The sequence below is a fragment of the Scomber scombrus genome, chromosome 11 (genome assembly GCF_963691925.1).
Source record: "Scomber scombrus chromosome 11, fScoSco1.1, whole genome shotgun sequence".
NCBI lineage: Eukaryota > Metazoa > Chordata > Actinopteri > Scombriformes > Scombridae > Scomber > Scomber scombrus.
The window spans coordinates 21327795-21339781 of NC_084980.1; the positions used below are offsets into that span (position 1 = coordinate 21327795).

The 11987-nt window shown below is 41.0% G+C and overlaps 1 protein-coding gene across 1 annotated transcript; it reads left to right on the forward strand.

The window, feature by feature from the left end:
* The first annotated feature begins 8644 nt into the window (after positions 1-8644).
* On the forward strand, positions 8645-11050 carry LOC133990682 (Krueppel-like factor 2). The gene is made up of 3 exons (XM_062429076.1): positions 8645-8978; positions 9251-10157; positions 10272-11050. The coding sequence occupies exons 1-3, from the start codon at positions 8907-8909 to the stop codon at positions 10445-10447; spliced, it is 1155 nt and encodes a 384-aa protein (XP_062285060.1). The 5' UTR covers positions 8645-8906; the 3' UTR covers positions 10448-11050.
* The last annotated feature ends 937 nt before the right edge of the window (positions 11051-11987 follow it).

Genomic DNA, 11987 nt, shown 5'->3' on the forward strand with positions numbered 1-11987 from the left:
ATCAAAATCTGAAAACTGCGCGTGCCAAAAGATCGGTACACACCGGATCTCGTTTGTTTGTCAACCACAGGTTGTTATCTTCTCTGCCTTTTTACAGCCAAACCCAAAAATCTAAATTACTCAGTTCCAGATACACCCATAGCACCTGAACATCCCTCTTAACTGTTCTAACTGTCCAACGTTGAAAATGAATTGTTTTAGTACTTGTTACACCCAAAAATCAAATCGTCATGTCTATTTTTCTCAAACTGAATCTCTCAGTACAGTCATCATTATTAAACATCTGTCAAGTCATCAGACATTCATAGTTTCCATATTCGACTGCACAAGTCAACAAGTGCTACTGAATACACTAGATACTGTCTGTAAGCATCTTTCTCACCCCTCATCTGCTCTAAAAAACGTTTTTTATGACAGTTTGACTCAGGGTTAATGTCCCTTTGCTCTTTTGAGATAGCATCTGTAATGTTCAGAGGAACCTGTCTGCCCCCAGCCCCTCACCCTCCAACCCCCACCCCTCTCTCTTTCTGCCTTCGCCACTGCCACAGTTTGATGAGTTATTGACTGTCTGGGTGCTGGATGATTTGCAGGTGAACCCGTGATGATGCCTCCTCGCCTTGAGACATGGAGGAGAACAGACTTCACCTGTGTGGATTTAAGGTTTTGCAATTACTTTCACCAAGGCCTGACGTTAGATATCGACGCATACTCTGAATTTAAATAGTGAGGTTGTACAAATACGATTCAATGTCAGGGTTTTCTTGGTGTTTACTTCATAAACTCTCATGATCCTCCCCAAGTTCTTTTCACAGCTTCAGTTTGTCGCGTGAAAAGAAAGAATATAAAATAGTAACACATCCTATCACCAATCTTACGCCCCTGCCCTGAGAATGAGGAACTCTCTTCACACACATTTAATAACTTATGGTAGGCTTTCGCCCATTGTTGTAGAGTCATCCTGACCAATTGGCCTCTGCACAATGACACTTCAGCTGATGACCTGTCTGCCTCCCACTTGATTTACTACACGATGACTTCCATTCACTACGCAATTCCATTTCACCATCACATTGTAACTCATACTCCTTTCCCAAACAACTCACTAATAGGCTTCTGACAGTTTGAGCTGAAATGGGTCAATCTTTGGCCTTTGAACAGACTCTGTGTTTACAATGTCATCCATTTAGCAAAAACACAACACCATTCAGGGGTACAGGATCAATATCCACTCTCTGAAAGAGCGCGGTTCTGTGAAAACAGACGAGTACACTCAAGGAATCGTAACCAGGTGTAGGAGAGGAAATACCTGGAACATTCCTTAGTGCAGGAATGTTTTTATTAGCGTTTTTACAAATGTCGCCATTTTAAGGTGTGTACACTATAAAGTGCAGCGCAGGCTGGATCACTCAATCAAGCAGAGCGTGTCTTCAATGGGGAACCTGTGTCGAGGCCAGGGTTATGCTATTTGAACAGCTGGCACAGTTTAGTTCGGCATGTTCAAATGCGCACAGGTCTGAGGCTGTCATACCACACAGGGGAAAAAAACACAGGCCTCCCCCGGTTTTTGGCAGGATAGACTTTATACAGTGTCATCATGCTCAACGTGTTGTGCGAACAGGCGTGTTAAGCTGCTCACAGTAGATGGTTCAGAAATCAGTGCATCAAAAAAAGAGAGTTGAAAGGCTGTTAGTCAGAACATCTATCTTTATAAGTGTGGAAATGTGCAGCTTTCAGTTGTCTTTTTTTGATGTCTGCCTCTGAGCCAGCAACTCACTCAAGTCAAAACATTTACATATTATCAGTGAAACCCCTATATGACATTCACGCAGTCAATACATGAGCTTTAAAAAAAAAGTTAAACATTTTGGAAAACACACTTACTTACTATCTTTCCAAGAGTAAGAAGATTGAATTAAACAAACATGCATACATCCCAAAATGTCGAACTATTCCTTTAAAGTGTAAAAAAACACACAAAAACAACTTATTTTGCTATTTCACTTACTTATTTCTTATATATCACAATTTTCACTGAGCCTGGCTAGCATTTTGAACTGTCATGTGTCCAAAGGCCGGCCTAAAAATGTTTCAGTACTTGAAGCCCCTCAGAGCCTGCCCATTCTCATTTATCAAATAAAAAGCACCTTTCTTAGCACTTTGCAGAGAAAAAAACAACATTTTCACAGCCAACGAAGCCATGTGTGTGTGGTGTGACGAGTGGGACCGGTATGATTCCTGGTGTTAACAGCTAATAAATTGGGGCCCATCCCCCGGTGCTCTACTGGCTCAATTATATCCACATGTAGCCATTATTCCTGCCATGTTAGCTGGAGTGGGTTGCATATTTTTAAAAGGTGGGTTTCCATAACACTTGCTGAAAGCTACATTGGTTGTCGAAACACATGTTTGGGCTCTATGGAAGCCAGACGCTGCCTGTTTTAATGCAGAGGTGCGGTGGAACGCAGCAGGAGCTCTTTGTCTTCAAAAGTCTCACCTCAGTTATGTGTGTAGAGACGATAAACAGGTTTGTTACCTGGACTGAGTGGCAAACAACATTCAGATTAATCAAAAGTCTTTCCTTGGGTGTTTTAACACTTTTGTCTACAACTTTCTAACAATATAACTGACTGATAAACCTAGCTAATGTCAATGCAGACCTGTGATAAATCCTGACTTTAAATTGTATTTTAGTAATTAAATTGTGCGGTTAAAGACATTCAGTTCCATGAAAAGCCTGAAATATTGTTGGAGTTGGACTGGTGTCTCTGTATTCTCCAGTATCAACTGGTTTACTTTTTCATCTTAACCATGTAAAACAACCAGGCAGTGTCATGTAGCTGCAATACATTATTCAAATGAACGCAGTGTCATTAACCACTGTATATACTGATGGTTACTGGCAGCTCTGTTTGGTGACAGTTATCTCTAACAGTGAAACTCAACTGTTCTTCAGTTATGCTAATTCAACCAAAGAAACCGTGCTGAATGATCCCCAGCAGGTACAAATGTGGGCTCAGGACTATCTGCTCAGTCCCTGTGCTGTTTTTTTAAACAAATGTTTGAGGTTTTCTGAAATTGGAGCAGGACTGGAGCCAGCTCTTTGAGTGTCACACTGTTGGCACGTGCCAACCTTTTCTGCTCAACATTTATCTCCTCCCCCTTGTCCTTCCCCCATTTTTTTTCCTACAGGGGGGATGGAGAGCCTCAATGCTATCATTCTTTGATTCTGTTTGAATCTGGCCGCATGTGAGCAGGAAAAGGAGCCAAACGTGCTTCCTGAGTGGTCCGGGGGGGAAACGCTGTAATAAGCAAGGGGTGGGCGGTTAAAAATAACCAGGCTATATAAGCCCGGAGCAGGATCCCACTCACTCTCAAACTCTCACTGACTCTCGCTCAGTCAGGACGTCCCGTGCTGGTACAGCGCTACCTCTCACACTTACACACTGTTTTTCCATGGCAGTTAGCGGAGTGTGCCACATGAGGCAGAGCTGATGTGTTCAAATCCTCACCGCAGTGACGGAACACTTACAGACCTGACACAGACATGATGCATGCCTATATTCATGTCACTGACTTGAACAGTCCAATAATAACTTATAAGTGACAACATGGGGTTTCATGGAGGATATGAGTCTAAATCTATACAATGAGCCATTAAACCAAAGCGTTGTGCTGTTTTTAGGACACAAATTACAAGGAAAGATCTTAAATTCTCAACATTTAAGTTATTCATGGGAAAGTGTTTTTCAAGAGCAGGTGCATTAAGAAAACAGACTATCCTCAAAAATGTGTTTCATTGTCACCACTGCAAAAACATGTCAACTTCATGACTTGTTAACAACTTGACAACTTGTTGATAACATGATAACCTCAGTATAGCTGCACAGATAAGTCAACAGCACCGATAGCACAAGCTTTACAATTGTGAAATGACAGTTGCCCAATGCTAAAACTATTGTGTAAATCTCAATTCAGGGAAAGAGATTTTCAGAGGCTTTTCTGGAAATGTTACATTCAACACTTATTTCATACGACGATTTCGTTGGTTCCCCTTCTGAAGGGAAAAAGAGAAAAAAAAGTACAACTTGCATGAGACGGCAGGTTGGAAGAGCGAAAGAGACACTGTGTTTTGACTAAAAAGGACACAGGGTCAAGAATCTGCGGTGGGCACTGAATCCTTACCAGCTCCAAGGTGTTTGTCCTATTTGTGACCTCTGACCTCTCTATAGAGGGGGCAGTCAAGGAGAGAATTTCCCTACAGGGATTAATTAAGCACCACTTCTGTATGAACTTACAAGTCTCTTTCCCTGAAACCTCCACTGAGAAATGTTTTTGTGTGGGCTGGAGTCAGAGGAGAGTCCCACCCATCGTATGTGAGGCCCTGCTCATTCCTCCAGTTTGCCCATATTAAATTCTCTCTTCAGGTACGTACACTTCTCCACAGGAAGTGACGGATCAGAATGAAATACAAACCTGGCTCTAAAAAAAGTCATGTGAATTAGTGCGCACTCCCTGCAGGGAAACACCAGACTTGGCCACTACACCTTTTTTTGGCTTTTCTCATCCCTTTGCTGTACCTCACAGAGCTGAGCACGCTATGTACAGTTTTAGGCTACTCAAGAGCACATCTTACAGTCCTGTTTCTCTGCCATTTGGAGCTGAGAGATGTCAAGGAAGGTCTTACTACAGTTATGTTGAAAATCACCATCTGGTTGCATCACAACAATATACTGCAAAAGGGAGTGTGTGCAAATAATGGATAAACCAGCTAGGTTTAATAGGTGACATGCTTGCTTTATGGTGACAATTTTGTGAAGAGCCAGCAATGTTTAGTTTGTAATCGTGTAAGTAAAACTGAATGAATGAGTGAGTGAATGAGTCATTGTTCTGACAAATTAGATTTTTTTTCAAGTAATTTCCTAGGTTAAAAGTTCACCAGAATAATTTGAACTTCCTTATCTTTCTAGAATGTAGTCCTATATAACTATAACTATAACCTGTATCCTATATAACCACAAATTGTTGCTTTTAAACAACAACAACAACAACAACAACACACACACACACACACACACATATATATATATATATATATATATATATATGAGATGTATGTGTTAATTAGTGAGCTTCAGAGGTGGTTGGTATGCAGATGTTGTTACCTTTTGACAAATCCAGGCCAGCAATTTCCCCCTGTCATCCTGTCTTTATGCTAAGCTAAGCTAACCTAACCATCTCCTAGCTCCAACTATATATTGAACAGACAAACATAGAAGTGGTATGGATGTTCTTATTTAACTCACAGCAGGAAAGCGAAAAAGTTTATTTCCAGAACTATTCCCAACTATTGCTTTAAGCAAGACACCAAACCACACACAAAAATGTGAGCCACTTTGGCCAAAAGCATCCAAAAAATGAAATAAAATCAGTGAGGCTATGAAAGGTTCAGTGAAAAATCACACACACATGAAATATTGTGTTGAGATAGCCAGTTTTATATACTGAAGCACAATCAGATGTCCACAGACACTGTTGTTCAGCAGGTGCAAACCAACAATGTGGCCTCCAAAGACTGGAAAGGTTTTTTGAAATAATTAATTTATGAGATAAAAGTGTGACTATGAAGAGTGAAATAGTGGGTTAACTTCCCTCAATTGAAACTTTTAAATATTACAAAGCGTTAAAGGTAGCTGAGTAACTGGGGAAGTGAGAGTGCTTTCGCTCTCACTGGTAGCAGAGGACTGCTGCACAGAGCTGAGGTCAGAGTCAACGGTCAGAGGTTCAGACATCATGCCGACTGCTCTGCTGCCTCTAAAAACACACTTCCTCTCCGGCCTTTACTGGATCTCTGCCGTGTGACGCATTTTCCACTGAACAGACAGCACAGATCAGGGATCAGGATGTGGAAACCTCACAGCTGCACTGACTGGTGATGGTGAACATGACAGCTTGATGAGAGGAGATCTGTCTGTCACGAAGAGCTGAGCTCAGTCATTCTGTGTTTGTTCAGATCATCAGTATAGAGTGCCTTTACATTTTTCTTTCACTGTACCTGTCACAGGAGGGGAAGGGGAAGTTTGGGATTAAATGACGATTCAGTACGTGAAGATAGATAAAGAACATAGTGAACTGATCAGTGCTGAAAAGCAAAACACATGGCCCTAAAGTATATTTACTCAAGTACTGTGCTGAAGCACTTGAGTATTCCTATTTTATATCACTTACTTATTTTGCACAACATTTCTGAAGGATATGTTGTAATTTTACTTCTCTACATCTATACAACAGAAACAGTTACCTGTTCCTTTGTTTCTTTGCAGATTGAGATTATTTAAATGTATTAGATAAATTAAACTACCTAACTATATATAATATAACTCTAAGACCAGATAAAACACTGCTACACAAGAAAATGCATGGGTAATAATAATTCAATGCTATAATATATAATATTACCACTGATGAGGACAGTCTGTCTGGAAAAATGGGTACGTTTGAAACTTAAAGAACATTTTGCTGATAACACTTGTGTGCTCTAACTCAAGTATTGTAATTTACTATTTTTACACTGTGGCAGCTATCTTTCTTCCGCCACTGGTGTTGAATGTAAGATCTGATAAAACAGGAAAAGAAAAGCAAAACACACTGAGATAGATGAGAGAAACAGAGATATATAGATGAACAAAGTGATGCTAGAGTGATTACAAATCTAGATATAATCAATACAAGTGAATGTGTGTGATTTTATCCAGAAAGAATATTTGTTTTCAGTTCATTTCAGGAGTTTAAAAATGACACATATTACAGGTGACCTAATGACTTCTGGAACCAGCAGTGGTGGAAAGTACCTCACACAAATCTCAAGTACTCTACATGGGTACAATTTTGAGTTGTACTTTAAGTATTTCCATTTTATACTATTTTATACTTCCACTTTACTACAATTCAGAGGGAAATATTGTACTTTCTACTCCAATATATTTATTTCACAGTTTTAGTTACTTTTTGATGAAGTTTGACACAATGGATAATATAACAAGATTTTAAAATACAACACATTGTAAAAGATGAGACCAGTGTTTTTTGTCTTTTGATGTCTTACAAAAAGCAGTGTGTAGTCGAGCTCACATTTCAGATGTCTATTAGTTGTTAACAGCTCCAACAACTAGTGATGTTTCCCTCTGGACTTCTCACATGGTTTCATTTCAATAAATGTTCAAATGATCCAATATTTCACCAAAAATCAAAGACTAGAGAAAAAGTCCAAAAACTGAAAACAGATTTGTGTATCAGAACTTTGGTTTCTCTTCTTTCCTCTCCCATTAATCATCTCACAAACCCTTAGATCTATGACCGTTTGGAGGGGTCCGACCCCTAGGTTGGGAACCACTGGACTAACCTAGCTAACTGTATATAAAGTAGTGGAAACTAGCTCCACCTCCAGCAGCTACAACAGTAACATGCTACACTGATGCTTCATTATTAATAATCTAAAGGTGTCATATATAATATATCAGTCAGAGGGACGAAAACGCAACTTTTACTGTCATACTTTACATTTTGGAGTATTTTACATTGCTGCATTTGTACTTTTACTTAAGTAAAGGTTCTGTTCCATCAGACAGTCCTCATGTCAGAAACCAGATCTCTCAGGAGAAACAGCAACAGACAACAGTTGTGATGTAAATTGACCCTCAATCGACACTGCAGCCCCCTCCTCCCCACCCCCGTCCGTCCTCATTAACACCTGAATGGGATGTTACCTTAAATCATGTTTACATCAGGAGTGGTTAGAGCATTAAAAAGCCGTGAAAACCGTTTCAGACTACCCTGGCGCCTGTTTGGACAAGCCTGCTGTGACAGAACAAAACCATCTTCCATTAATGATAATGAGCCGAGAGCTGAACGCGCCAAACAGGTGGAGGCAGCACTTCACTCAGCTCAGAAAATCATTTTCAACTCTCACCGACCTGTACACTCTACTTTTTTTTTTTTATGATGATGATGAAACCACGCAGAGGCTGAGTTCCGTTTAAAAGGTTAAACAGTTAGTGAGGATTTGTTTGTCATTACAATGGAGATAAATTAAAGAAAACTACATGGGGAAATTAATAAACAGCACACATTAACAGCATTAATTAACAAATGCTGAAAAATTGTGGTGGGGGGGGGGGGGGGGGTGACGACAATTGTGTGGCTAATGATATCAGATACAGTGTGTGTGTGTGTGTCTGTCATAAAGGATGATTACATAACAGGCTGCCTTTTTGTTGTTAAAATGATTTGTTATTTACGATCTTAACTTCTAGTTTAACCCTCTAAACTAACTGTTTTATTTTATCACCCTTCATAACAAAAACACATCTCTTCAAGTTATGATTGACTGAAGTACTGACAGCCTTTTTATTAAGCTGTTGGTAATGTTTGGCCTGAAGCAATTTCTGTCATTTGACTTGTTCTTTTCAGCATATTACGTAAGTATCTATGGTTGCTATATTGCCCGTGTGTTTGTAATTTGCCTGCAACTTTTTTCCAACTTCAGCTCAGGTGGGTTGGTCTGCTGTGTTTGCGTCACTGTGTGGGGGAGGTCCTACACTTTATAGACGGCTCTGCTCTCCCCAGCCTGTCACACAGCACACTGAGCTGCTGCCTACTGTGGCTGCTTTATAAAGAGCTAAATTTACCAAACTTTACGTTGTTTCCTGAGCTCTCACAATTGGCCAAGAGTAGTCGGGTTAGAGGGTTATAAGCTTTGGAGGACCTCCTACCACCACTCAATCTTGTTCATGACTTAGAAGCGCAACTGTGGAGAGGCGACAGTAAGATAGGCGCACAGACTATAGTGCGACTGCCGCTCAAAACGACGCGACTTTAAAAAGACATTTTTTTCATTATTTCACCAAACGATGGCCTTATCCGGAGTGATGCTACCGTCATTTTCGACATTCTCAAACCAAAGAGAAAAAACCTGGGAAAACGTAAGTTAAAAGTTATATTGTATTGTGCTTTAAAATCAGTGAGTTGTGACTTTGTGGTTGATTATGATGGTGATATTAATATATTGTAAAGTTGTTGAAACTCATTTATTTGCTTTTGGAAAACAAGAAAAATAAACCTTTTTCCTTATTTTAATAGAATAAAGCTCAGTCTAAATTACCTGTCCGCTGAAAATCATCTCCAGTATCACATACAGTATTTTATTTCAAAGCAACATAACAATGATGCTTAATGGTATTTTCTATTCTTTCAGAGGTGGAAAGGAGAGATGGACAAAATAGTCTCCAGCAGCTGCTCCATGCTTGAAATGGTACACAACCTGGACAATCACAGCAAAAAGGACGACGAGGATCTGAGTAATTTTTTGGATCTGGATTTTATTCTCGCCAACACAACTTGCTCAGACAGCGCGGCTGTATATGTGGGCACAGCTGACTCCAACATGTACACGACGGAAAACTCTGCTTTCCCTGCAGACGACCACCGCTCCCCGCCACCCCCGTACGGCGCCAACCTCATGACAGAGCTGCTCCGCTCCGAAGGAACCAACAACTATGGCATTACGCGCAACCCCAACATTCAGGGGAGATTTTATGTCAACACGACGCCTTTCCCTCGCGTGGACAACATCAAAGTGGAGCCATCCATGGACAGTTACGGCCCTGTTTTGGGCATGGTGCCCCAGAGCTGCAGCAAAATCAAGCAGGAGGGGAACGTTTCATGCATGATGTCCTTCGAGCAGCCACGAGTGGCCATCTCCCCTCGGGCAGCCAGCAGCATGACCCCGCCTCTGAGCCCAGATGACCAGGGGGCTTCGGACTGTCAGGCACCGATGTGCCAACCCATGAACTTCCCGCAGAAGTATCACACCACGGCGGCTTTCCCGCACCATCCTCAGGCTCCCCAGATGCAGATGACCTACCACGCTCCGCATGGTGCGTTTGGCATGTACGATGAAGGTCTCAGCCTGCAACCAGGCGCGCAAAGAGTGATCCTCACACCGCCCTCATCTCCCCTCGAGCTGCTCGAGACCAAACCCAAGAGAGGACGGCGCACATGGCCACGCAAGCGCACAGCGACACACACCTGCACCTTTGCTGGCTGCGGGAAAACCTACACCAAGAGCTCACACCTGAAGGCACATCTCAGAACTCACACCGGTACGTTTAAGTTCATGTTATAACTTATGTAGTAGCATATTAGGACCACAGATCAACCCCATGTTTCCCCTTTCAGCAAAGACTAATAATTTTCCCCTTTCTTTGTCCACGCAGGTGAGAAGCCATACCACTGCAGCTGGGAGGGTTGTGGATGGAAATTCGCCCGCTCTGATGAGCTGACCCGTCATTTCCGCAAACACACCGGACACAGGCCCTTCCAGTGTCACCTGTGTGAGCGCGCCTTTTCCAGGTCTGACCACCTAGCACTTCACATGAAGAGACACATGTGAAGTAGCCCTTATAAGGACTTGGGGTTCACGGGGGGGTTTCTTGTGATTCAACTGATGTATTTTATTTAAATTGTTCTCCACATGACCAAAGTCTTTTTTTTTTTTTTTTATAATATTGAAATTAAAAAATTATCATTTTCTAATAATGTAGCTGGTACTACTTTGGTTATATAAAAGCTTTAGAAAAGCTTTGTTTGCTTTACAGCAGGCAGACCAAGAAGGGGCTGGCCCTGTATATACTACTCTTCATTGACAGAACTGGAATGCTGTGTTAAACACAAAGTGCCTTTCTATGACTATGCTACTGTAAAACTCTAGTGTATGTTGTTGTCGACAGGAGTGAAATGCTCATACAGTTGCCTATCATGTGCAAAGACAATGTTTTATTTAAACTGCCTCACTGTTTGAATGGCCTGAACCTTTTTATTTTTAATGTGGTCTTATTTTGGGTGATATTGTCTTGTCTTGGTTTTAGCCCCTCTGTACACTATCAGGGCTTGATGTCCTGTGCATTATTTTCTACTTAAATTTATATAAATATGTACATGGATTTTATACTGTAAAATGTGTATTTATTGTAAATATTAAAAAAACTCCAATGAAACTGAACATTTGGCTGGGGAAATCCTTACTTCAGGAAATCACACGCAGTCACTAAAGGTGCATATGGTTCACACGTTCAATGAAATGGACCACATCCACCCACTCACTCACCCTTCTGCACGGCATTTGAAAGCACTTTAAATAGGTGCAGTGGACCTGCAGATCATCACATCAGTTACAGTAAATAGGTTATACACGTTGCCATTGGATAACCACTTTAATTTTAAAACATGGGCACTTGATTTCCACTGTGATGTTTTGCAGCTGCAAGACGGTGAAGGGCAGCCGCTTGTGGGCTTAGCCTATAAATACAAACACTCAATTTCCATAATTACAGAGTGAGCTGGGAGCCGTCTGGACGGAGGGGCACAGCAAACCCTCATCAGGGAGCCCTTAGACTCCCTTTCTGATGGGTAGAAATTATAGTAGGACATCAAAGGGCCTTAATACTACAATTACACAGAGTCACTCTACACTACAGATTCAAAGTATGAGTCTGTGCATATTATGTCTGTATGGTGTCAGTGAGCATCCGCATCAAAGACTGCGTTGAGCAGAGGTATCAAAGCCAGATGGCATTTTTGAAAAGATAAATATTAAAACATTTAATTTTTCAGATACAGTAAATGGCAGGCCATTGACAAGTCTTCCTGTTGCTTTATGATAAAGTTTACAACTTTAAACATGGCTCAATAAACGCCACGCCTTTCATGAAATGTGGTGTCCCTCATTTCCGCAGTTATCTTGTATCCAAAACTCACCCATAACAATAACATGTATAACCATTGGCTGCATTGTTCAACATATCCAATGATCATATTTAAAAAAAGAAAAAAGAGGAAGTACACATCAGGACAAAAATATCTGTAGTGGTCGATGCAAATGTATCACTCTCGTTTCACTTTTTTTTTGGTTCCAATATCAATGCAGAACCTCA

What these genes read in the sequence shown, in the direction of transcription:
- LOC133990682 (XM_062429076.1), top strand. Translation starts at nt 8,907, where the DNA reads ATGGCCTTATCCGGAGTGATGCTACCGTCATTTTCGACATTCTCAAAC. An exon ending in GAGAAAAAACCTGGGAAAAC is followed by an intron (nt 8,979 to 9,250) that starts GTAAGTTAAAAG and finishes CTATTCTTTCAG; the next exon opens with AGGTGGAAAGGAGAGATGGA. An exon ending in ACATCTCAGAACTCACACCG is followed by an intron (nt 10,158 to 10,271) that starts GTACGTTTAAGT and finishes TTGTCCACGCAG; the next exon opens with GTGAGAAGCCATACCACTGC.